Below are 26,326 nucleotides of genomic sequence, written 5' to 3'. Positions count from 1 at the left end.
ACAAGTGCTGATCACCTTCCACGTACTTTACAAGCTGTTGCCCTGGACTCGTTTTTAATTTCCTATGTATGAGCTGTAATAAGGCCTTAACTACCACTTACAGATTTTTGCAGCCAACCTGAGGGTTTGCATGACGACTGATAAGTTCACTTCATCATGTCTACTGCAGAGGACTGAGGAAGAAAGAAAAGTGCCAAAAAGAAAAAGCTACAAGGCAACAGAAACCACACCTATCCTGTCTGCGGGGGCTCATGGCAAAAAAAACAGTGACGACTGCCATTTTTAATAGTCAAAATAGAACGACTGACTTGTTAAAAAACATCCTCGTTGGATTCTCCTCTACAATAAAATAAAAACTTTAAAAAAAAAAAAAAAAAAGAAAGAAAAAAAAAGAAAAGAAAAAAAAAAGAAAATTAAAACACAATATACAACCAGTATTCTGTCTCCTGCGGCAGTGTCTCTCACAGCCGACTGTCGAGGGTTTTTCCATCAGGAGGCTGCGATCAAGAGTCTTTCCCTCCTCTGCGTAGAGCGGCCGCCGCAAGAACAACTTAAGAGATCGAAAATAACGTTGAAAGACTGTGTGTGTTTGTGTGTGTGTGAGAGAGTGAGTGGTGGAGGAGGAGGAGGGAAAGACAGAGCTAAGAGTCATAGTCTTCATCGTCGTCATCCTCGTTTTTGTGCGGCGCGGGGGCCTGGGGAGGCGGAGCAACACTCATCATGGAGGGGTGGGGGGCGAAGGCCATGCCGCCCTGGGGCTGTGCTGGAGTCATGCTACCCACCGGGACCATGTTGCCCATGTGCATGTACTGGGGGGGTGCGTTTGAGCTGCGGTGGTACAGGCAGAAGTGTAAAGCAGGAGTTAGAAATCGTGTCTATGTAAGACTACATTTAATTTCCAAAGTACAGTCTATTAAAAAAAGAAAAAAGAAAAAATATCAATAAATTACTGTGACATTAATTGTGGTATAATTTCTTTTGCAGTCAGTCCCTGCCACTGCGTTAAGCTCTCAAGCACTGTGGCCCTATTTCACTAATTATATACAGTATGTACTATACACTAGTAGTTAACTGTTTTTGCAGTTGCTAATATATATATATATATATATATATATTAAAAAAAAAAAAAAATACAATATGTGCCCGACTTCATGTCAATCAAACAAGTAGAATCATTTATTTTCCACGGACTTAAGTTATTTTGCATTCACAAAGCTGCTTTACCACCATCCCAAACGGATTTTACATCGCCTCGGTTTCCTTAGTACAACACCTCATGGGGAAATAGCAGTTCTCTATCTGAACAGCTGTCACGCGAGTTTTGAATGTGTTACAGAAGCAGCGGGCTTCCAGTAGCCACATTTAGAATCAACTTATCAATCATATCAATCTGGCATCATTTGCTCTTATACTGAAACTAAGTAACTTTGGAGGGAAGAAATAACACATTCTCCCTCTCACAAACGAAAAGTTAAAATGATAAGCAACGAGAAGCAGCAGCCCTCAATTCAGTAGACTCTCAGGGGTTTTGCTGATACTACCTTTCTTGGTCTGGTATGAACAGAAGCGTATGGTGGCTAATGTTAGCTGACTTTAGGCTGACATTGCTGTGTTCCTCACAATACTAAGTGTGTTCCCTGACTTGATGACTCTTCTCTCTTCTGTGCTACTGCTCCACTATGTCTTAGCCTTCACCATTATCTTGTAGTTGTCCCTGGAGGCCACAGTGGTCGCTGTTAATCAAAAGTCGCATCATCTCTCCTGAAAGACGGTCAGCTCTAAATTCATGTATGGTTGCAGCCAAAACGCACTGACAATGCACTGGGATGCCGCCCTTCAAGGTACATTCAGAGGCCTTCAGGGACACACTTGACCACATGTAGTGTGGAGCCAATCAAAAGCCCTGTTCAGACGTAGAATATGTTCCATGGCTGGCTTCACCAGGACGTTGTTTATACAAGACATAGACAGTCGTGTAGTGTACTCGCAAAGTCCCAAATACCAGAGCCCGTCTTTGACTATGCGGCCTGAGGGGACAATTACAAACTACTCAAGACGCGCGCAGTGATGCCAGATGCAAACCGCAATCTGTCTCGATTGGTTTTAGACACAATCAGGTTATACAGTATCTCAACACAGACGGTCTGTATCCATACCTGTGGAACCTGGATGCAGCCTGTAGATTTGTGCTTGACTGAGAGCCGTCTTCCTCGTCCCCTTCCGTCTCGCTGTCTTCAGAGTCATCCTGTCTCCGTCGAGGGGAACACAACAGTGAGTTATTTCACAACAATCATTGAAACTGTAGATTGTTACTGGCTTCTTCCCGCAAAGCAACTCTCACCTCTTGCTCTGACTCTGTGCCAGACAACTTCTTGTCCTTGCCTTTGGAGCTGGCCCCTCCATTCTTGCGTCCAGATCCTGGTTTTCGACCCCTGTGGAAGAAAACAAAAATATAATAAGAAGTTACGTAATGACGTTTGAAAGTAGTTGTTTCAGCTTTTTAAAAAGCGGAAGGAACATTTTTGAGACATCTGACCGTGTTCTACATAAATTCCTCGATCTGTGTAGACCAGACTAAATGACTGGTCTGTTTTCTGTCCTGTCCAAAAACTGCTCACACAAAAAAACAAGTAATCACACACTTTGTCATTTAAAAACATTTTGCATTAATTAGGATGAGTTTATTTCCCCATTCTTTATGAATTAATACTGTACTTAAAAGCGTACACACTTAAAAATTGTAATATTTTGTGCATAAATACCCTTTTTTTTTTTTTAAACAAAAAGCATAGATACTCACATGTTAATAGCTCTTAATACAAATTAAAAATTAGCCAGTCCCTCACAGCATAAATCTGAAAGACCGTTACACCTAAATGGAACATTACAATCACTAGGGATAGTTTGGAAGCAGAGAATAACGTGGCTGATACTGAGCCATTTATATTTAAAGATGCTGTGTCCCCACATGCCTCATCCCCAAAGCTGAGACAAAATGTCTAAATATTAGCAGCCTAAAACCACTTTAGATTGAATCAGAATCGAATCCGCCACACTGTTTAGTGAAAAGAAGCCTTCTTGCTCATTTAATTTACGTGTAATTTTCTGCCAAGCTCTCAGCTTCAATTTAGCTACAGTGCCAGTGTTTGATTTGACAGCCAATGCTGCTTTCTCTTCCCTACAATCCTCAATAATTAGTTCTCACTCTGCAGCTGAAAAAAAAAAGAAATGGCGCCCCTTTCTTTTTTGTTGTTGTTAATCCGCAATCACAAAACCAAATGGAAAAAGTAATAAGGTAACACTCCAAAGATGACTAACACATTACTTTAGTCAAATTACAGTGGTAGCTGTTCCTGGAAAAGGAAGCGGTAACTGGCCTTATGTCCATGTCAAGATTGCTGTCCTGTTTGTGATGAGCAATCCATTTCTTTCATATTATAGCATCAACTTATGAGAGATAACAGGATGACAAACTGACTAATCAAGTGATAAACCACATTAGTGTGTCAAACTTAGCGGCATGATACAGTGACTGGACACATCATGTGTAGGGGAAAGGCAGAACTGAGCGTAATGATGACAACTTTGTCATGTTAATGCCCCAGTAGTCATGGTGGTAAACAAACATGTTGCTGTGTGTGTGTTTGTGTGTGAGAGAGGGAGATACCTGCGAGGGACTTTTTCTCCTCCTCCCTCGGTGTGGTTCTCGTCGCCCTCACCCTGCATGTCCGGGACTGTTGCCACCAGGTCTTTTAAGAAATCAAACTGTTGCTCAAGTTCAATACACTGTTTTCTGTGAAAACACACACACACACACACACACACACACACACACACACACACACACACACACTTCAATCAAGCCATTGCCTTCTCTACAGACTTAAAAACCATTTTGAACTGAGTAAAATGTAAACCTAATATCAAACAGACAAAGAGATAAAATGGGATTATATATTCATTTCAACAACATGACAACTCTGAGTCACACAGGAAGATTCTCTTGGCAGTTACATCTTATTCCTGTCCAGAAATACTTTCAGATACAGCTACAGTGTAAAAAGGATTTGATTTGTATCAGTATGTGGCAAATGCACTCAGAAGCACTATGTAAATAAAACTAGCATAGCAGATACTCTGACAACATATCATATAATATGACACCTTAAAATGTCTTTATCTAAATCAAAACGAGATGAATACGTAACACCTTCTCAGTTACATGTAATCAAAATAAAATTACGACTTTAATATGATGTCCTATTATTGTCCAGCTGCCTGAATTCCAATCTATGGTAGGTCAGTCAGAATGAACTGAGCAGAGGATGTCTTAGAAATCCAAAAGATGTCCAACTCCAACACAGGGCAATATGGACCACCTTCTTTATCAAGACACACACATGCACAGAAACTTACAGATGTGACGTTGTCATTGTCTTTGCGTTCCTGGACTGGGTGACTTGACAGGCCTTTGTAAGCAATGATTCCAAAAAAAGCTCCAGGGCTCTCGCTGGCATCTTGGTTAAGGATTGAATGATACAGCAGGTCTGTGTCCTGTATTACAATAAACAGGTTCACTGACATGGTCTATCTTATGCTGTAACTGCACGGAGCCTGAAAGATTAAAATCTGAAAAGCGAAAAACATGAACAGGTCGCTTGGGTTTAAGAAAACACGCTGATCGCGACACAATAATTAAAACGAGTATTCACTTCTCAATGCTTATGCCCGTGAGGGGTGTTTAATGTTTTTTTCATCTTCACTTAATCTATTGTTTATCTTTAAAATTAATCATTAATCTAGACTTAAAAAAAAAAAAAAAAAACAGCCCTTCATAAACTCCCAGAGCCCAAAGTGATGTCTCAATGTTCCTTCATGTTAAAACACAGAAAGACAAAAAACAAAACAAGAAATCTTCCCATTTCCTCTCTCAAACTTCTATTGATTAACCGATTAGTCAAGTAATCATTTCAGCTCCAAGTCAGACCATTAGTTTAAGGACCCCTTGACTGAATGAATGGTGCAAATTACATAAACCTAACACCGGTCTCTGCATTCAAGCCACTCATACAGATGATCAGAACCTTGAAACTGCAGATATTTGGCAGGAAGGATACAAATAATAACGGGTACAGCTGCAGCCACTTTGCCTATTTCTTCATCTGTCTGCATAATCTTCTTAATCCTCGCCTGTAATGACAAAAGGTTTAACTTGAAGCGTATGTGCACAGTTGAGTCAATGCGTGTGAATACGGTGACACAAAAAAGTTTTGCCATTTTTATTACAAACATACTTTAAGACAACTTTCTGCCTGTCAGAACCCGAGGCCCGTTAACTAAAGATGTTGAGACAAATGCAGCACAACGCATTTCTGAACCGTCGGGATCCTAAGAGGACTATCATAGCATGCATGTTTAAAACAAATCCATTCCAGCCATGGTGGTCAGATTTCCTGTAGTGTATGTCCTGTGAGTATATCCAAAGTTTTCTCATTGTGCCGCTACAAACGACAGATTTGCTGAGATTTATTACGTTCAGTTTCACTTAGCCTGTCATGCTAAAAACAACGATAATTAGTGGAGTCGCTAGCTAACTCACGTCGCACACCTTAAATGTACCGTAGTAAACACTGGGATGCACAGTAAGTAGCCAATTCAATGAAACCAGCGATGGTGGTATAAAACAATGGGATTTCTCACTAATGCAATTTACATATTAGTGGTAAATGCTTGTGTTTGGTAGTTGGCCTGTTAGCTCTCTGGGCAACAAAACAGGCCGAATCCCACTCAAGCTAGCTATAGAAGTTAGCTTTACATCGTACAGTTTGCTAAGGTTAGCTAATCTTAACACCGGTTCAGTAAAGTTTAAACTTACCGGAGGGAATCTGGCGTTGTATTTCTTCTTTTTGCTAGGCATAATTAAATTATGTGGATGGCCAGCCTAAAATAAAATGTAATATATTCTTGATTATTATTCTATATCATATGTAAATCACCTCCACCGCGCACACGCCAGATAACGGCGGCTAGCCGGCTAACTCGTTAGCACTTCGTCGTCACTAGTTCCCTGTTGCCTGGCAAGTCAGTTTGGTTCCGCGGGGTCCCAGCGCCGTCAGTGTGGAGCACTCAAGGAACATAATGTAGTTTAAATGATGTAAATTGTGCGCTAATAATGTAACGGTAAGACTGTTACGTTTGATAGCTTCACAAAATAAAAACTAACAACTGAATCCGTGCTCGCACATTTGTGGACGTTACACAACCCGAAGAACCCGGTATATTGCCATTTCAGAGTCGTTGTGGAAGTACGTTATTTAATTCCGTACCTTCTATGCTTAAATAGTTTTTTAAAAAGTAGTGTTATAGGTGGAATGTATTGAATTTTTACAATAAACAACGCTGGGTTAGTACTTTATTTGTGCGCCGAATTTATCAAAAGAACGAGCAGTTTCCGAAGAACGCGATTTTGTGGATAGACAATATTAGTTAAAGTGCCAGACTTTTGAACGGAGATTGTCATATCGCTGTTTGATACTGAGTGGACCATACCAAAGTCCGTACTACGCCTCCGACTATACCATCGGGGCTGCGCTTCTGTGGAAGAGCATCAAACTTGAAGGTAGGTTAATCCTTCACATCAGCAGTTTGCGATCGGTGTGTGATAATTCTTGTCGTCCACAAGCACATTGTGGGCGTTAGAATGTTAAATTTGTTCATCAGCTGGCTGTAAATAATCTATCCGAAATCAAGCAGACCTACATGGACGATGGGTAAAATGGCTAGCCCGCTGGCTAGCTGCAATAAGACTGGAGCCTGAGCAAATGGAAACCATTTTCTGCGTGTTTAGTCGCATGCCCACTGTAGAGGATACACACACGAAACGGACAGCAACTTATTTTTGTAGGAGAATCGGAGGTGAACGAACGTTAGCTATTGAACAAGTGTTGCTAATGTAGCAGGCTAGCTAGCAGCGTTAGTAAATATCCGGAAGCGATCTAGCTGTCCACTTGCGACTGGGTTTGGAAGTGCTGTAAACTAACACAAAGGCTGCACATGTGGTTTACAGTCTAATACACAGCGCCTTCCTCTCAACAGGGCAAGCTCCAGGACTTCTTTGATAGTCTCACACTGACAGCATTATGGAGGAGGAAGAGGCCCCCGTCGATGGCGAGGTGGTGACCCCCTTTGCTGCAGAGACCTATGCCGCTGAGGCCATGGCTGCAGACATGGACCCTTGGGTTGTGTTTGACTCGAGAAGAACTCCCAGATCCGAGTTTGATGGCTGGCTGGAGAGCAACAGGCCCTCACAAGTGTACAGATTTGGTGATGAGGAAGGTGGCGTTAGCCCTGTAGGGTGGATCGCTGTGCTGGGCCCCAACCACTGCCCCAGTGGTGGTGACGTTCTGGGTCTCCAGGAGAGCTGGGAGAAACTTTTGGCCAGTGGCCGGCCCGTCAGCTTCCAGACAGTGAAGGAGCTGGCCCTCAACCACGGGGTGCTCACTGGCAAGTGGCTGATGCACTTGGACTCTGGTTTTAAGTTAGACCATGCATGGGAGTGTGTGGCCAGAGCAGCCCTGGATGGCAAGGTCTCCCTAGTTAAAGTCAGTCCCTATGATCCGAAGGGAGAGGGCAAGCAGGTCATTTGTGCCTATAACGAGAACTTCAGTGACGAGAGCGAGGTTATAGGGCTGGACTCCGTTATCCGTGCCACAGGGGTCAAATGCCCCCTCTCCTACAAGCCAGATGTGTACACATATCTGGGAATTTACCGAAATAACCGCTGGAAGCTTTGTCCAACTATATATGAGAGCAAATTTGACCTGGAGTGTGTACCAAGGCGTTCCCACATCGTCAACAAAGTCACCAATCTTGAGGTAACATAAAGCTGTAAGAACGAGGGGATAGTTTTGCAGGACGGGTAAATAAGGGGCACTTAGTGATCCCATGAGATGGGTTGTGCAGTGCAACTCACTGACTGAAATTGTTTTGAGTCAGTGGTTGAATTTTGATGTCAAGATCTTCCTTTTTGGAAAAATAGCACTAAGTCTCATTTCAGTTTTGACATCTCATGTAATATTTTGTAAGTGACCTGAAATAGTCTTTTTTTTGTACTAAATATATTGTATTCATAAGTAATTTGTATTCTTGAGGTTCTGTTTGTACACACTAACACTTACCTGACTTACAGGTTGGCTAAAGAAATCCTTGATTTGTATGCACGTGTTCAGGAGAAAATATGCATCCAATGAAGCATTTCTTTTTGACAATGTACATTCCTCTCATTTGTGACTTTATTTTTTGCTTACAGAGTTGCCAAATAAAATACAATTTTGAAGACCACATTTATATGCTGCTGGTTTTTTTTTTTGTTTTTTTTTTAAGTGTTTTTCAGATTTTGAAAACATTAATCATTTATGACAGCACAAAAAAACTGCATATAGTACAATCTCCGTACATCATAGTAGTATAAAATTGCATAATGCCATCTCATGGCAAGTTTAACTAAAGAGTATAGCAAGTTGACCTATGAGTCTGAAACTGTTAAATGGCACCCATATTGATAAAATAGAGCAACTGATTAGGAGCCAGTGAAAGTTATACCAGCAGACAAAAAAAAAACAACAAAACAATCTGATACAGCTCTGAGTGGGATGCATGAACGTCTTGTACGCTTGTCTGCTCTAAGCATGTACTTATCAATCTTGCTTATTTGATAATTATATACATATATACCTTCATATGGCTCTTAAAACATTACTACATTGTGTTGAGACTCTCAACAAAGGCACCTGTGTAAAGAAAGTGGTCTTACAGTTACTACCTTCAGAAAACATTTAAACATCAATTTCCAAAGTATTACATGGAGATATTTAATTAAAAGATATTTAATTAAAGGACAGGAGACCTAATTTGCATAGACTTGCCTCTAGATCAGATTAAATTCTTAATGAGATATACCAGCTCCTTTGTTTACAGTAAAAATACAGACTGAACTTGCATTGGCAGGGATAATCCCTTTAAAAATTGACCAGAGCTGTTACAAGGGGGAAAAAAGAAACAAAGAAACAAACAAAAAAACATGCTTTAACATGTTCCACAGAAAATATCCTCAACAGGATAAAATTTAAACAGATGCCTTCAGCAATGCATCTGATCTGGTTATCTTTTTAAAACAAACATTTGTTGGTGAATAAATCTTCCATCATGTTGACGCAGTGGCTGAAACAGGTGATGATTGATGCTAAACATGGCTCGACAATGACGATGTAATGTGAAATCTGATTATGTTCTGTCTTGTGTTATATCATTTGTCAGACAAACTGTATATAAAGCCTGGCAAAACCCACTAATTGAATACCATAGTCAGTCTTTTTCTGGTATTTCAATAAGAATGTCCACAGTGAGCAGTTTTGCTACATTCTGTCTCCTCCAACCCTTCATATCCACATTGTTTCCTTTTTGTCTTAGGTAACAACAAAGGATTTTTAGTTCTGAAGGCTAAATGGGCAGTATGCTTGGTTTATGTGAATGTGTCCGTTAAAAAAAAAAATAATAATAATCATGAGGACACTCTTTAAGTCGGGTGTCCTGACACAAAGCCAGCTTGGCTTTCGTTGTTGAAAATTGAAATAAGACGATCCTCGTCAGCGGACATCAACTCATCAAACTCATCCAGCACAGCGGGCCGGTGGTGGTGGTTGTTGGATGCAATGTCAATCCTGTCCTCGTTCTGGAGCAAGTTGAAGATGCTGTTTGGGTAATTCATCCAGGTGCTTCCTGGGTTGCTGGCAGGGTCAGAAGTGTTAGGGGATACTGCGCTGTTCTGGGCAGCAGTAGAGGAGCTGGCAGGGGCAGCTTGTTGGCATGAAGCTTGGGCCAACAATGAGGCGCCATTTCCTCCCTCCCCCATGAGGCGGGGGTTCAGAAGGTCCTCAAAGTCATCCATGTTTAGGCTGTCCAGGGTGCCTGGGGCCTGGGCTTCAGGAAAGCTAAGGAACTCTGGAATATCGTCGTCCACGAGTGGTGCGTCAACCCGGAACTGAGAGCTCTGGAGGGTGAAGGAGCTGCTGACCTGTGAGGAGGCCGTGCTTCCCTGAGAAGCTGTGGGCTCCTGGGCCATGGCTGAGGAAATGTTGGGGAAGAATTCATGAAGCTCTGACAGGTTGACAGTTGAGTAGTCCTGGTTGGCAGTGGAGGTGGTCGTAGAGGAGGAGGAGGAGGAAGATGGTGCCTGGCTCATTGTGAAATTGGCTACTGGAGTGGCCTTGGGCTGTGAGCCCAGGTTCAGGCTCTCCATGCTTTTCCATGCTTGATTAGTAGTCACAGCTGAGATGGAGGGGGAGACCTCTACCTTGGGCTGGACTGAGAAGAGCTGGCCTAGCTGGTTGTATGAGTAGGAGGGCTGGGGTTTCACTGCACTGGCACCAGGGGGCACCACAGCTGCTGAACACACACATCAAACAAAGCAATTTGAGTTCCGATACTCAAATCTCTGTATATATAACACATTCTTTATTTAGAAAGTTACCCACAAATGATCGGTTTAAGGTAGATTTTTTGAATAAGTTTTGTTGCTACAATGATTCAACTGCTGTCAACAACTTCTATAATAGAGGACTAAGAAGGATAATGAAAAACAATATAGGTTTAAAGTACATCTAACTTGTTGTTTGGATTTTATTAGGATACCTCAATTTTCACCAAAATAAAGTAGGTATTCACATAGCAATAACAAATTCACACATGATTCAAATCTAGGGCTGCTACAAGTGATTCCTTTTTCCACTTTAAAATATCAGAAAACAGTGAAAAATCTTCAAATGCCTCTCTTTTGTCTGACCAGCACTCTAACACTTATAAATATTCAATGTAGACAATTATACCAATAATAATAATATTAGATGGGAATATATCCTTAGAATGGAGAGGATGAAACCAGTGAATGTGAGACATTTCTGCTTGATAAATGACTGAAACAAGTGATTATCAAAACAGTCACTAATTAATTTTCTGTCAATTAACTAAATCTTTTAAGCAACTTTTAGCTCTATTAAAATCACAGCCAGTCTCTGCAGGGATTGAGAAGGATCACCATATACGATAAGAAAGAATTAAACAGACTCACAAGCTTGTGAATTCATTGATAGAGGCTTGGCTGTGACTGTTCTCCTTGCCGGGCTTATGTGTCGTCTATCTTGTGGAATGGACACTGAAATTTTAACAGACATGATTATATTACATTGCAACTAAAAAAATAATCACTATTACCTTTTTATATTATGGCAGAGTAACAGAAAACAAATCTCATCAACGCACCACTAGATAGCATGGGCCCCAGCTTCAGGCTCTGGAACATGTCTCCTGTACGCTTTCTCTTCTCACTCAATCTGTATTCATCTACAGGGGTCATTTTTTAAAAAGCAGTTATAAGACACTGTTTGGAAAGTTCATCAACAAATTCATCCCTCATGTATCATATGGAGATGAGAACACTGCCTCCTACCTGGGTCAGCAGGCAGGTACTGGAAGTCCACTGGCTCGCTAACCTCGCGGTCAGAGGGCCGGCGGAGCTGCATCTTGACTCTAATGGGCTCAGTGAGATTAGTGTCGCGGTAGGGCGGTGTGCGGAACACAATGGCCACCTGCCTGTGGACATCGGCCTGGGAGAAAGTGCCCTTTCCCTCCCAGGAGTCCTGAAAGAAACGCACCTCGATGTCCTCTTTAGGGGAACAGAAAACGGGAAATGTAAGGTGATACCAAAATGGACAATGGACTCCCCTTTTAAAAGAAGAATCCAAATCAGACATTGATCACGCAGAGGCATTTGAATTTCAAGGTTTACCATTGAAAGAGCAAGACCGAACAGTGTTTCAGCACTTTTGCTGCTATGAAACACAAATTTGACAATATACAAGCCCTGTAATTAGCTTCATCTGTTAAACTTCAAGTAAGAAGGAGTATAAAAGTACAGTACAATGTAATGGCTCTGTTAGTTGTGAAATTGGCTACATGAAATTCTCCTGGAAAGATCAGGACCAAGAGTTTTATTATCTAGTCCAAGATTCAGGGTTCACAGGCTGTTTTCAGACTGATGTAATGTGTATCCAGCTTGAGCCAAGTCATGGAGTTCTCAGGGGAGCATTCCACGGCTCCCAAGTCCAAAATACAAAGCACATGGTTTACAGCATATGTGCCTGCAATGATCAAACTACTGAAATTAACAGAGGGAAAAGACTGATAATGATCACATCTTTTTGCTTTGTTTAACTTAGTGTTAATTAGGGAGAGATAATGCAAAGAAATGAAAATACAAAGAGATAAAACTGAGATCATAAGATGCAGGGAAGCTGAAAGTTTAAAGAGTTGGATTTTATATCAGCAGCACATCACCCACGCAGGAAATTGTTCTGATGTGAACCTCATGATACACTGCAAAACATTTAAATCTTACTTTTAGCTTTTTCAAAGAAAATTATAAAACCCTTTTCACATTCAAAACACGGATACAGCGGTAAGCAGTTAACTGTCACTATACACACTAGTGATTTATTTGAAAAGACAAAAGAGAAGTGGGCGTCTGAATAGAGGAAGAGAGCTTTTGGTTTGTGATAACAGTCACTCATACAGATGACATGACTGCTTTGCATTGCATTACACACAACAGATATAGGGAAAGGCAACGAAACCTTACATGTGCAACAATGGTGGTGGGGGGGGACAAAAAAAACACTTCACACTGGTTGTATGGAAGAGCAGAGGTTTTCGAAATGTATACTTAAAGCTGCACTCCAGTGTAAATAGGCAACAGTTGCCTATTTACACTGTTTACACATCCAGCAGACACAGAGGTACATTAGCATCAATTTGGAGTCAAGTCTCTGGCCCCCTTCATGGATGTAGGTTTAGTATTCACTCTCTATTAGGCTCAGTTTCAACCTCTACAGACTCCTGTGAAAAATATCTTCCTGGAAATGAAATCAATAGGATATAAGATAATAGGGGTGGAGGTAGCAGATGGGAGAATAAAAACAATGAGCTTAAAGAGGCTAAAACATTCCGTGCATGCAGGCCTGGGTGATAATTCTTGGTGGGTTCGTCACTAAGAGTGACACTCTACACAATAAAGACAGCTATTAATACATTATTTAAATATACATATTGATTAATGCAGCTTTAAAGTCAATTTGAGGGGTGACTGGTACTGACTGTCAAATAGGATAATCACTGCATAGTAGAACAGAATAAAACATAGTAAAAATAAAACAAAGAATTTTGATGTGAAGAGTCATTTATGACATAACGTGTTCAATTTTATGTATCACTAAAACCCTGCTACTAAAGTGTAGTGATACAGTGGCATAAGTAGAGAAGTTTCATGAAGTCAGGGAAGTGAGTCTCACTTTAAATGCAGTTGACAAACCAGTGAATGTCCAGTCAGTGGTTTCAAGTAAAAGTAGGCAAACATTCCTTCTGGTAAGTAAAGATTGGTCTGGTCAGTTTTGTGTGTATTGGCAAGTAACACTCTTTTTTATTAAAGCAATGCATTGTTAAGTCATTAACTGTGTTACTCACATTTCCTCCTATTCAGCTGCAGTTGTAAAGAAGGATGTTGGACTATGAATAACTAGTTTATGGACGTCATCTATTTTATCATCTGTACTGAAAGAACATAGAAACACTGTGAAACAATTAACCTCTAGGACCTGTATGCCAAGCTCACTTACTCAAAAGAACCAGTGTATTGCCACTTTAAGAACTCACATTGATATCTTGTGGGTGTGAAAGGTTTTCACCTTTTCTGCTCTAGACTGATTTCAGGCTTTACAACTGCTGAGTCAGTTCTGAGGTCTATTTATGGATTGTTAAACGTGAAAGTAAAGGTTCAGAATTGTGCACAAACAGCCAGTCTCACATGGGAACGTTAGTGATACTGGGGCAGAGTGCCAGAATAAATCGAAACGTCTACTGTACAGGACAGGCAAATTGTACCTTTTTGCACTTTGTCACACAGCAGAAAGATTTCATCCCCTCCCTTGCAGCTTCCAGAGTTGCGGTTGACTCGGCAGATCTTCAGCTCAGCTGTGTTCGGGGCCCCTACACCGCAGAAAAAGCATGACCAAATAAATACAGCACCAAAGCTACAGATTAATACCAGTAACCTGCTAAATGAAGACGAATTTGGGCTATGGCTGACAAGTCAATATTACACATCTTAGACAGCCACAGAATTAAATACTTTCCTCTATAAAACTGCAAACTAAGTCTTTTGACAGCGGAAAACTTTGGTTAACCAATAAAATACCTGAGCCGTTACTGATTGTACATTTTTATAAATATGGATTTAAATTTCCCCACAGGGAAGCAAAAAGCTCATTTCTAAAATTCTCTAGTGTATTTTATTCCATAGTGTATTAATTTTATTTATTTTCACCACTGCTCGTTATGAAAAAAAAAAAAAAAAAACAGCCTTGCTTTTATTTAAATAGTGAATGATTTCACTTTTGAAATGTGACAAACTCATATGGAAACATTGATTCAGATTGACAGTTTGAAGCCACGGTATTTCTTAGATCCTTAGCTGAGATACAGCACTGTGGAGTCTCATGAGTTTACACAGATTCGAATAATCTACAATAAACAAGGGATTTAAAAAAACAATAACGAAAACAGTATTTATTATACAAAACATTGGGAGATGTCTTGATGATACGTGCAAACTAAACACATTTAAACTGCACGAGAATTTAGAGAGAATTTCAAAATGTTCTGTTGACCATGTTTCACATCATCATGAAATTTCAATACATTTTACTGTTGCAAACATATTATTTACACAATGACATATCCCCAAGAAATCTGTTATAAGAAAAATTCTCTGTATTTATGGTATCTCTATATAGGTCTGTGTATTGGGAAAGATTTGAGTTAAGAAAACGTTGCAACAACTGAATACGAGTAAAGATAAAAAAAAAAAGGGGTGACACAGTTACAATGCAGACTAGTTCTTGTAAATACCTTCAGGCTTCAGATGCAAAGAGGAACAAAGACGGAGGGAATTAAAAGTTGTAGGAAATGTATAGGTTGGAGTGTGAACTTATATTGTGTGAATATGTGGCTACACAAAGCTTATACTGCTATTTTACTGAAATCCATTAAGATTTATCAGCTTACACTGACCAAAAATCCTGGAGAAAGCACTGAACTTGTGATTTTTTTATACAAATTATATATATACAAATTAAAAATGGTCACGATTTTGAAGAGCGCACAATACTTACTTAGCAGAAGCCTCTCCCCAAATATATTAATATTAGCATTAAAGAATCTGCATCAATTGGACTTCAATATACAGTGTATACAGAATATGTAGATGTATATGTACACATATATGTACGCATATGTGTGTACATATATGTGTTGTCCACTCACGGTTGTCATAAATGGGCTGCGATACCACAGGCTTCAGAGGAAAGAGCTCCCCTGTAGGCAGAGTGATGGAGGCCTGGAAGCAAAGCCGAACCGAATTCAGGTCAAATTCCTCTTCCCACACCTTCGCCTCCGGAACTGCAGCCAAGAAACAGCAGGGAAAGGGTGGGATGCACAAACAGGCAACACAGCAGTCTGGCTAAGCACTGCATCCTGTCATATGCAGGCTATCTGTACTTAAGTATCAGAGGAGGGCGAAAGGAAAAAATTAAACTTCCTGTTGACATTGTTATTGTAACTGTGCAGTGTTTCCCCCTATATGCACCTACCAGCGGTATTACGCTGCTGCTTTTTTTTTTTTTTTTTTTTTTTTAAATCACAAAAGGAGAGAGTAAGGCTCTTACTTATATATTTAAATACTAACGTATTATTTGCACTACGGACACTTCATATCCATGTCAGTTCACACACCTGTGAGTAAAGCATATAAATGAGAAACTTTGCGCTTCCCTGATGACGGCACAAAAATAACGACAACAAGCACCGGGTAGATGTCAACAATGAAGCAAGCAATGCTGATCACAGATTCAGGGTTATCATTTGCCAAGGGAAAACTTCACGGGAATATCGAACAGTAATGTTACCATGAATGCACTCATTTGATAAGAATGTGCAAAGAAATTCAGATCTGTGAAATATACAAAATTTGGAAGCTCCATCTTGAAACAAAGATAGTAAGTATTCCCCATGCACGGATTTGTTTTTCTGCTTCCTGGAGCCTTACTATGATCAAGGGACACCCTGACGCACAAAAGCTGTCAATTTCAAAGACAACTGACAGACTCCCTCACATTAGGGTTGAATCTAAAAGACGTGATCCAAATTGAACTGATACGGGACGTGCTGTGTTCTGTATTTTTCCTCCTGTCTGTCATGCTATGTTCTACTACCCAAACGGCGAATTCTGTCAGCGTTGCTACGATGCACCTGACACTGTCAGTCCCAAATTTTAATGATGAAAAGTTGAGTGCAAAGGAAATTTTAATGAATCAGCACCAGAGTCTAGATTCTCCTTTGATTTGCATTTTTGACTGAAAGGCGATAATAGCAACACACAGCAGAATATCTTTAATCAAGAATTAAAGATGGAGGGGGTAGAGATTAGAGATGAGCTGGAACTGCTCACTGTCTGTCCCAGTGTTTTGCACTGTTAAAGAAAATTCATTGAATGAGCCAATGCAGATGTGAAGATGAATTACAGTGGGGCCCAAAACGAGACCACACAGGTGTGTGAACGGACGTGGATATGAAGCATTCGTATGATGTTTTTATATATACTTTTGGGGGATTTTTTTGCTTAAAATACAACTGGTTATCAGTCATATCTTTCTCTGTCAGTATTAACATTGCTTAGTCTCTCGTTTATGTTAAGCGAGTTTCTCTGTTAAGCCATGGCGGCTATCACTTCTCATGCTACCTAGCCAGTTAGATAGTTCTTAACCCAGCAAAAAGATATAAGTTACATGATGAAAGACAAAATGTGTTGCCTAAACATGAGGACAGAGAGACACAAGTATAGAGTAAAGACATCTCACACTCCATAAAATTTATCCATGACAGTAGCTAGCTTAATGTTAGCCATTTTAAAGCTAGTTTGCTATCCTTGCAAGTTAATTTAAGCTAACAAAAATGTTGTTGCAAAGTTATTAGAACTCGTAGTAATTTTTTTAGGAAGAATGGGCTTTATTAGTTTATTCAAGCAGATGAAATGATGACATGAATTTCAAATTTACACCTTTAAAGTCACTACGTAACTTTTGTAGCATTTTAAATTAGATACTTTTTAAATTTACACAAGTACCCAAGTTTATGCCTGAATTATCAGTTTTAGTTCAGTGAAGCTCCAGCAAAAAAAAAGTCTTTCAATTTGAGTGGGACATTTAGGGACTCTCTCCACACAGCACAATAACTTTTCACACAATGACAGATTTAACAGAGAAAGGGCACCGACACAGAAAGCGCTTTGTGTTGTACACTCATCTGGAACCATGACTACTTACTGTTGAAAGGGTTATTATTGGTCTGCAGCCTGCAAGTGATGGCCTCATTTACATCCTTTTTCTTCACACACTGTATGCCCAGGTTCTGAAAACTGAGAGAAAAAGAAAAGTCTAAGACAAAAACCACCGAAGCCTATCTGTTCTCTTAATACACAGCAGTCGTAGTATTTGATATTATGAGTTCTTTTGTATCTCTGATTCTTTTTATGGGAAATAACAGACTCTGCGACCAGCACATAACTGTGGCTATTAACTCAATTTATGGTTTACACATGGTGTGGTCCATTAACCCCCGTTTTAATCTTCTTTGCACCCCTGCTTTGGACAGTTCTGCTCCCATAAAAACCACATTTAAAAATCATAAAGCATCATTGCTATGGATCACTGATCACATCACAAGTTAAGAAGACATTTGAGGAGCGTGGGCTGGAAGAGGAAAAATACTTGACTTCAAGTGCACTGCCAATGAATTAATGTATCTTAGACCATCAATTGATATGATAAGCTTGTTAACAATGGGAAAGCTGATATGTTTAAGATTTCATTTTTTCAGGAAACTATTGCCTTAGAAAACTGATCATTTTACCTCAAGTTAATCATTTGAATTTTTCTTATAACTGACAAGTTATTTGATCCACGATTTCTGTTCATGTTTTCATTTCTTGCCTTGATCCTTGAGTTATTTAGTCACAATTTCTGTTACCAAACTAGGAGACGTTATTATCTCATGCATCCCCAATGCTTATGGTACATACTGGATGTACTGTAGTTGTCCCCTGTTAACGATCAGACTTGTTTCCAAACTGCCATGTACTGCTCTAATCTAATAAGTTTTATTATAATATTATTATTAGATTAATTATTAGATTGAATTACACATTTTGGCAGCCATGGCAGATTATCTTATTTTTGAAAAATTTCAGTCAGGCACATCACTGTGCTGAAACAGTGCTCACCAAATAGCTATGTTCTTTTAAATCGCTTCTTAAATCGTATATTAACTCATATTTTCTTTCAATTATTAGCATTTTTATGCCTCGTCTCATTTATTTTGTCATAACAGATACTGTAAATATTACAGTATATGTTATGACTATTTAACTGATAACTTATTAGTTTGTATTATCTGCTTTATGTGAAATATACATAAAACTACGCTAAAAACTTAATAAGCAATTATATTTGTAGGAAATCTAATCATTTATCTTGCTTAAAATACGTTATCCTTATACTGCATATTTTTTGACTATATTTATTATTTCTCATTCAGACTCCCATTGTCCTACAACTGGAGATAAACTACTGGATAGCTCTGTTCTAATTGTGTCTAACAACCCGCATTGTAATGTCGAGCTTTTATCAAAATGTAAATATTTCTATGTGAAAAACAGTTGACTAATACAAAACTTACTCACTCTGTATCACAAAACTGGCAGTGGACTGCTGTACATGCTGTTTGTTTGAATTTCATCACACTTGTGATGAAGATAAACAAAATTCCCTCAGACTGGTGCAATTATGTAATGTCAGTCACTGTTGCCGCCATTTTGTTTTTCAGACCCTTAATACGTCTTTACTTTTTTTGAAGATGAGGCTCGCGTAATTTCCTCTTGTTTCTCTGAAGTGTGTGAAATAGCAAGTGTGACATCCCTGCCACGTGCAAGCCACTCTTACCTGTGTATTCGTCTCTCTTGCAGGTCAGCCTCATAGTAGCCATGTTTGCAGTCCTTCCCCACCAGTTCGTGGGGGTGAGGCTTGTGCGGTGCGTTCTTTGTTACCAATGAGATGCGAACACGCAAGGGCCCACTGTAGTTGTGCACCTGCAGGAGGAATGTGTCATACTTTAAAGATTCCAGAAGGCACTTTTATGGGTACCTCAGAGGGGTGGATGCTTGCTTGCAGTTAGTCTAGTTAAAGTTTGCTTGTGGTTTGAAAAATAACAAATAGTAAATCAATTATGAAATTTTTGTAGATTAATTTACTTCTCATTTCAGCTCTACTTATTAATATTCCCAGACTTTTATTTACTGATGTTTTTGGTCTTCTTTTAATTATTTTTTATTCTTTTTGTCTATAAAATGTTTAGAGAATTGTAAAAAAAAATAAAAAAATAAAAAAATAATTAAAATGTATACAATCTCATGGTCCTCAAACTGTTCGATTTACAACCAGGAGTCCAACACCCCTGGTAGCATCTTGTCCACTAAGCCATGGGGGCACCCCACAAGAAATATTTGTAAGTAGTAAAATTCAAAGAAAGGTATGCACATTTGTTTTTATACCTTCCTATTTGCGCCAATTAATTCTGTCTCAATCTGCTTTTTTGGTCTGTAACAAATCTTATGTCTAATGATCTTATCCATAGTGTCTGTTGCTGCTGTTGCTTTTTCCTGCTGTGATCTCAACATTAACATTATATTGACCTCCTCCAGTGTTGCTATGTTTAATTATGTTGTGCAAACTCTGGAATTCTTAACAAAGATGTTCCTTTTGCGGCAAGCGATGATTCAGCGCTGACCTGCCCTCTAGTGCTTCCAGGTCCAAACTAGGTACACAAACAAGTATGTCAACAGTAAGTAGGGTAGACTAGTATGGTAGTGTAGTAGCAGTATGGTAAAAAAGTAAGGATATCATGTGCCTTGATTGTTTTTTTTTTAATACGCTTTTTATGTTATCTAAGCTACATTAAATGGATCGAAGCCAGAGGACATGCAGCAAAGAGTTGTGTCCGACTCACCTTGATGGCTGGGTGAGTCTTAGTTGTGTCATTGCTTTTCTCTCCGGGGATGCTGCCGGCTGAACGTCCTTCACACTTGTACCTAAACCTCATCCCTCTCTGCTTTGGCTGCTCAATGATCTCTATGAAAGGGTTTGCTGTTTGGACTGATGTACAGAACGAAGAAAGAGAAGAAGGATCTGTATTAAATGCAGTGTCACTTCTGGCAAAACAACAGCAACGTGCCCAGACTGTGGCACTGCCTGTCTACACTGCTTTACCTCTATCAGTGTGTCAACACAGAATTAGCTCTGCCATTGATCACCAGTACACAGAGTGTTGAAATGTTTACTCATGAAAAGTCCACGGTCAATTTCAGCACTGATTTATACATAACACTGATCATTTGCGGGAAACAGCTTCTTACCTGGGTTGAGTTGGGTAAGGCCCCATCCATACACACCTGTGGCGGGCAGAAAACAAGAAAAGTTTAATCAACTCCCTGTTAGTTAAGGTCTTAGAAGAAAATAGCAGTGCACCATTTAGAGTAATGACAAACGGCAAACAGTGGCAGCATAGATGACAAAAACCAAAAACAGCTTCAGCACGCAACTGTGGTTTAGTAAGAGTTTGTCATTTGTGGTCAGGGTGGAAATGTCTCAGGCAGTACAGCTTCCAAAGAGGTCAAAGGACGCTGAGATTAGGAGGGCTTCCCGGTTGAATATGATTACTAATCATAAAACTGCAAGCCCAAGCTCTTACAGAAGAAGAAGGAGCTCTGATTAACGCAAACAAAGACCGGCAGGGTGTAATGTCAGTGTCGCGTTACCTGTCTTGTTGTGAGAAGCCTCCATTGTCAGTGAGGAGCAGGCAGTGGCCTGGTTTCAGGTTCTCGGTTAATGAGTTTTTGAGATTCATAGAATGAAGCGAGGTGTGACGCAAGATCAGGTGGTCAGAGCACCACCCATCAGCTAGTAGGAATTGTTCGATCTGAGAGTGTGAGTAGGAAGCTTTCCAAGTTGTGACAAGCCTGCCTCCCAGCCTCAGACCAAAGCAATGTGTGTGTGTGTGGGGGGGACTTTTTTTTGCCTTTTCGCTTTTGTCCCAACAGTGAAAAATGTGGAGAGTCACTATTTAAAGTTATGTTATGTAAGATTAAAGCAAATTACTATGGATACTGGAGTCAGACAAAGCATAAGTACCAATAGGTCTGTGATAAATGCACATTTGACCACTTACTTGAAAAACACTTCTGCTATATATTGAGACTGGATGTTTTGAAAGTGAAACTATATGTCTACCACTTCACCACAATCTGGTGCTCATAAAAATCACTGAATGTATTAATAACAAAACACAGCTGATGCTTCTGAGACATTTGTGAGTCACTTTCAGTCGAATTGCCCTGAGAAAGGCTTCACTGCCTCAACAAGTCAGTTATGCCTGTTTTTTTTTTTTCACATGCACACTTGTTGACTTTTAGTGATATGGATCTATCTTTAATGTGTCACCAACTCCTACACATATTTTAGACGTGGATAAATCACGTTTATCAACAAAGTCTATCGCTTTTGAGAGGGAGGTTGAAAAACACGGAAACCCTTAATCCTAATAATGCATAAAAACTCCATTGAAAAAGCGTGCTATTTAATGTTTGGGGTTTTTTTTTCCCGCTTACAGGCAAAGGTATGTGTAATGTAAAATAGAAACAGGGGCGGTTTTTTTTAATTCGTCATAAGATACTTTTAACGTCGGCATACATATGTCCCACAACAACAGCCCGTATCTCACAACAATTTGTGCAAACATACGGTGCGTAATTTCCATAGTTTCTATGCACTAAATATGAGGTGGGCGGTTGCGGGCAGCGTGGACCGATTATAATTGGGGAGATTTTTAATTGAAACGAATTCAGGCTGGTGGCTTACATCTTAGCCGAGTTGAAGGGAGATTATTCTCAATGAGCGACAAGCTTTTTGAATGTGATTTATGAACCGTATATTTCCACGAATAGACAAATAAGCATTCAATTGCCAAATTTCTGAACGAAGTTTGGCTTTTCTAGTTGCTGTAGGGAAATCCATGAGGTGGTCTGACGCATCGGGCCTCTTGGCAGCTCGACACGACTTGGTTCGGCCGCTTGCAGGTGAGGCGGGTAAGTCAGCGACAGGAATAAACACAATCAATGTGACACAGGGATTTACTAGGATATCGCAAGGAGAAGTAGTAAAAGCGCTACCTCGAGTCAAACTTCTTTACGTTAGCTTACTATCCGGGAACAGCCGACTCCTCCTGTTAGCAAAACCCAGTGGTAGCGGGGCTTTCCCCTGTGCGCAAAAACAACTCCCTGTACAGTTTCACCTCCTGTTCCTGAGTAAACAGTCCGAACAAATAAAACCGGCTCCACTCACCATCCATGGCCGTGTCCGAGTCCGACTCTCGCTTCTCCTTCTGCGACCCTGTTTCTCTGTGCTTTTGTGTTATTCAGCTAAAAGACGGTGCAAACACGGCACAGAGGACTAAAACCGTCTTGACAGAGCCGATCTGTCGCCTCCTTCGCTCCACCTACATCTGTGTACAAGAGAGTACAGATAGTAAAGCTAGACGCAGGTGTAATACACGTTTTCCGGTGAGGACAGTGCGGAAATACAATACCTATTTGAGGAACATTATGCAGCAACGTTTGTTTTGTGTTTTGTGTCGACCTGGTGACATCACTCTGCAGTACACGAAAGTGCCACTTTATTGTCTTCATAAAAATGCCTCAAAGTTTGTCTATTTTTGGGCATCGTACTGGGGATAGGTGTTCATTTTTGGCAATGTTAAAGCCAATTATTAATTAATACATATATCAATTTAGCCTACACTTGTGTAAATACACCTTATTATTAATTCATTGAAGTAAAATACTTAATAATATGCTTAATAATGCCATGCATTTTTAAACCAAGAAAAGTGCTATTATTTTGAAGAGCAGCCGTACGTTTCCGGTGTTATCCTCTGGCTTGCTTGACCCAGCTGCACCCCTCTTGCCTTTCCTCTGCATTGCAACTTGCCACCACCCCCTCAAAACAGTGCGGAAATACCCAGATGACGCACATGAAAGGAGCAGAAAAGTAAGATTTGAGTGGGAGAGGCAATAACATAACTTCTGAGTTTAGTCATAACCTGGAAGAGCGTTTTAGACCGGATCCGTCAGCATACGATTGTCAAGGGTTTCTTCTGTAAACAGACTTGCTGATGGAGGACATCTGAATGCCCTTGTACTTTTTACATTTTTATGACAGTCTTTAAACAGTTATTAACCCACCGACCCACGCTACGGGTTTTTCCACTCCGCTGGCGGCGCACGCAGGAACCACAGGCCTTTGACACTGGCACGGCAGAGAAGCATTGTTTTGTTTATTGTTGTGTTTGTTATACTGAAGACCGCGGGATTCTTCTCTGTTTAAACACCGAATACGCATGAAAACAGTTTATTTGAGCACTTTGCACTCACAAAAATTCTGACATATTCTGACCAGGAGAGGGCGCCGAAGGTGAATGAATCAGGATCTGCTATCAGTGCATTTGTCTCTTGATTAATATTTAGTGACTTGCCCATAGTTGCGCTCCTTTTTTGGTATCTTTTCCAAAGTTTTCTTCACTTCAAGTTTACTTTTATGTCGATAAAACGAGTTTATGAATGAATTCATGCACAGATTCGTGTACAGATTAGAATTCTCAAACAGTGTAACAACAACAACAACAGTTATTATTACTATTATTATTATTATTGGTGTTGTTATATAGCACAGTAACCTGTTGCAAAGGCTCTGGCTATACTGATGCATTCAAATGCTATCGGAAAAATACGAGTACGACATGAGAAACAAAAATGTTGGATAAAATTAAGAAAGTGGAAATTGACTATTCCTTTTTGTTTGGATTGAGTTTCCGTGTTGCCTCCTGTTTGCATGGGTGCCATTTGGGGGCTATGGTGACCTCCCATGGTCTAAACTAGTACAGGTATAGGTCTTTTATTAACTTTGAAATTCTAAGTGCATGCCGGGATTTTTCCCAAGGGTAAGGTTTCTCGCTGCATAGCATTTATTTACCATGCTGGTGTTATATTGTATGTTACTGTTGTAACAATAAAGATTGTTGTTGCAATTGTGTGTTATTGCTTAACATCGTTGTTGTTTTGCACTATTAAAAACATTCATGCATAAATAGGTAATGTATTTTATTAAATGTATTCGTATTCTTCTTAACATTCTTTGATGCCTTCAATTAGACGAATCATAATCAAGATCACAGCTGTATTGAATTTTACAAATAAACGCACTTGATAAAGATAATTATATTACTGTACATAAATGTAACTATATTTGGAAACCAATGGAGAGCAACAGCTGACCGCAAGAAAGAAAAAGATATGTTTAGAAATCTGAAAGCCTATACATACATTAATGTCATTTATTTAGGATATTAACTTGGAATTCAGTTCTTGACTTAGGAGAAATACTGTTTTACTTTGAACAAACTAAATCCGCTGAGAAAGACTGTGAAATTGGGCTGAAATCTCTGTAAAAATGTGCAGTAAGCTGACCTTGAGTCAAGATTTTAGCACTATTCAGGGTATATCTACCACTTAAAAAAAAAAACACTATTAAAGTTCTGTGCGGCTATCTAAAGCTCCCTTTTTCTCCCTTTCTCTGTGATAGACCTAGAGTATCCGAGGAGCACTGAAGGCAGCATAATAGTTCTAAATCGGAGGCCCGTGAATGGGAGGAGGTTGGCGGTGCGTATCTGCTCGGTGAGGCGGTGCCTTCCCTGCCTGCTCCAGACTGCGGCGGGCAGAGCTGTTCGTAACAGAAATGGCGGAGGGGGAGTTGGACGTCGACTCGCTGATTTCCAGGCTTTTAGAGGGTGAGTTCGCAACAGTCCCGACGCTCGCATCGCCCTTTTGTTTTTCGGCTTTAGTCCCGAAGGGGTATGCCGGTTTCGTTTTGAGGCGAGATGAAAAGAAAAAAAAGGGCCGCTTTTACTTGCTAGCGTAGCCCGGGTCGGGGTGAACAGGACTAGTCCCGTCTCTCGGTAATACGAATCACAGGCACACATTTAGTCAGCCGCCGCTTCTCTCTCTCTCTCTCTCTCTCTCTCTCTCTTATGTCCTCTTTAGTTTTCGTGAGTCAATATCTATGGCACTTTGGTGTTTTGATAGATTGAATTTGACTGTTAAAGTGTGGGGTTGAAGGTTGAGTGGTAGAAAAGTTGTAGCTGGAGGACAGTTGTTTTTTAGCCCGACTGGTCTGGTATAGGAGGGAACGTCGGGCCAACCCTAAAACTATAGCAGTTTACTGTCGCTTCGATTAAATGTAACAGTGCTTGTATTACATCAGTGGCGGTGTCATCACTTTGGCATTCCGCGTGCGAAACACTAGCTGAGTGGCTCTTACCATCCAAAACCCTCCACCATGAAAACGGCTCTCCTTCTATTTCCACAAGCTTTTTTTTTCTTTTTTTTTTTTACAACAAAATACACCTTGACGGGTGCTAGCTCATGGGCGTATCAATCCCCAAAGTTGACATTTCTCTTCAAACAGAGTGCCACTTGGTACGTCCAGTATGCCGGAAATTTCAACACAATTGTGTGGTCTCTGAAGTGCTCTAAAATCATTGTTAGTAGTATGTTTGTGTGTATATATATCATCTAATATATTGGCCGAACCATAAGAGAGAAAGTTTTGCAATTAGATCTGGCGTAAGGATTTATCAGTTGAAGAGAGAAGGCACAACACAGGGTTATTGTGTTTTATATGCTAGTATTGCTGAATGGTACTGTTTACAAAAGCCACAGGCCTTGATGATATTCCATTTTAGATAAACCTGCAGAGTTTTGTAACTGTTACTGCTTATAAAATCCAGCAACTCTTGGTAGCCGTACCCCGTGTCTTCTGTATTTCCAAAGCCAGTAGTTTGAAAGACTGAATATGAACCACACTCACACTTAAAGTTGCAGTTTTTGTTTTGTTTTAAATACAACAGGGCCTTATCCTGCAAAGGTTTTTACATCCACGTCTCCTGATCTTTATTGTCATGAAGGAAAAAAAAAAAACATTGTATCATCATACATTAGTCA

General features: G+C 40.0%; 4 protein-coding genes across 10 annotated transcripts in view; 2 read left to right on the top strand and 2 right to left on the bottom strand.

The window, feature by feature from the left end:
• Window positions 1-379: 379 nt before the first annotated feature.
• Window positions 380-6,254, bottom strand: drap1 (DR1-associated protein 1 (negative cofactor 2 alpha)). 2 transcript variants are annotated; one of them, XM_040140250.1, is made up of 7 exons: window positions 5,876-6,254; window positions 5,118-5,190; window positions 4,417-4,510; window positions 3,668-3,793; window positions 2,342-2,432; window positions 2,157-2,245; window positions 397-828 (listed from the first exon to the last, which is right to left on the bottom strand). In XM_040140250.1, the coding sequence occupies exons 1-7, from the start codon at window positions 5,915-5,917 to the stop codon at window positions 642-644; spliced, it is 702 nt and encodes a 233-aa protein (XP_039996184.1). In that variant the 5' UTR covers window positions 5,918-6,254; the 3' UTR covers window positions 397-641. The 2 variants fall into 2 exon arrangements, with proteins under 2 accessions (XP_039996185.1, XP_039996184.1); XM_040140251.1 differs by lacking the exon at window positions 5,118-5,190 and having other exon boundaries at window positions 380-828; window positions 4,417-4,554; window positions 5,876-5,948.
• On the top strand, window positions 5,237-8,335 carry c12h11orf68 (chromosome 12 C11orf68 homolog). 2 transcript variants are annotated; one of them, XM_040140249.1, is made up of 2 exons: window positions 5,237-5,469; window positions 7,096-8,335. In XM_040140249.1, exon 2 carries the CDS (start codon window positions 7,140-7,142, stop codon window positions 7,881-7,883), a length of 744 nt encoding a protein of 247 aa, XP_039996183.1. In that variant the 5' UTR covers window positions 5,237-5,469; window positions 7,096-7,139; the 3' UTR covers window positions 7,884-8,335. The 2 variants fall into 2 exon arrangements, with proteins under 2 accessions (XP_039996183.1, XP_039996182.1); XM_040140248.1 differs by lacking the exon at window positions 5,237-5,469 and adding an exon at window positions 6,397-6,619.
• rela (v-rel avian reticuloendotheliosis viral oncogene homolog A) lies at window positions 8,322-21,138 on the bottom strand. Of its 4 annotated transcripts, none has more exons than XM_040140239.1 (12): window positions 21,032-21,138; window positions 20,630-20,665; window positions 20,224-20,369; window positions 20,005-20,031; window positions 19,161-19,306; window positions 17,487-17,578; window positions 15,430-15,564; window positions 13,990-14,094; window positions 11,504-11,719; window positions 11,317-11,397; window positions 11,126-11,209; window positions 8,322-10,440 (listed from the first exon to the last, which is right to left on the bottom strand). In XM_040140239.1, the coding sequence occupies exons 1-12, from the start codon at window positions 21,054-21,056 to the stop codon at window positions 9,575-9,577; spliced, it is 1,959 nt and encodes a 652-aa protein (XP_039996173.1). In that variant the 5' UTR covers window positions 21,057-21,138; the 3' UTR covers window positions 8,322-9,574. The 4 variants fall into 4 exon arrangements, with proteins under 4 accessions (XP_039996173.1, XP_039996172.1, XP_039996175.1 ...); XM_040140238.1 differs by having other exon boundaries at window positions 8,323-10,443; window positions 21,032-21,137; XM_040140241.1 differs by lacking the exon at window positions 20,005-20,031 and having other exon boundaries at window positions 8,323-10,443; window positions 21,032-21,136.
• A 1,007-nt stretch (window positions 21,139-22,145) lies between these two features.
• Window positions 22,146-26,326, top strand: part of LOC120797028 (serine/threonine-protein phosphatase PP1-beta catalytic subunit) — a 24,738-nt gene continuing 20,557 nt past the window's right edge. The window contains exons 1-2 of one of the 2 annotated variants that reach the window (XM_040140246.1): window positions 22,146-22,357; window positions 24,909-25,113. In XM_040140246.1, coding sequence (XP_039996180.1) covers window positions 25,062-25,113 — 52 coding nt within the window. In that variant the 5' untranslated portion in view covers window positions 22,146-22,357; window positions 24,909-25,061. Of the gene's footprint in view, window positions 22,358-23,249; window positions 23,319-24,908; window positions 25,114-26,326 lie in introns of those variants that run through there. The other variant, XM_040140247.1, reaches the window with a different exon arrangement.

The sequence above is a fragment of the Xiphias gladius genome, chromosome 12, assembly GCF_016859285.1.
Source record: "Xiphias gladius isolate SHS-SW01 ecotype Sanya breed wild chromosome 12, ASM1685928v1, whole genome shotgun sequence".
Classification (NCBI taxonomy): Eukaryota; Metazoa; Chordata; class Actinopteri; order Istiophoriformes; family Xiphiidae; genus Xiphias; species Xiphias gladius.
This window is presented reverse-complemented; position numbering and strand designations above follow the sequence as displayed.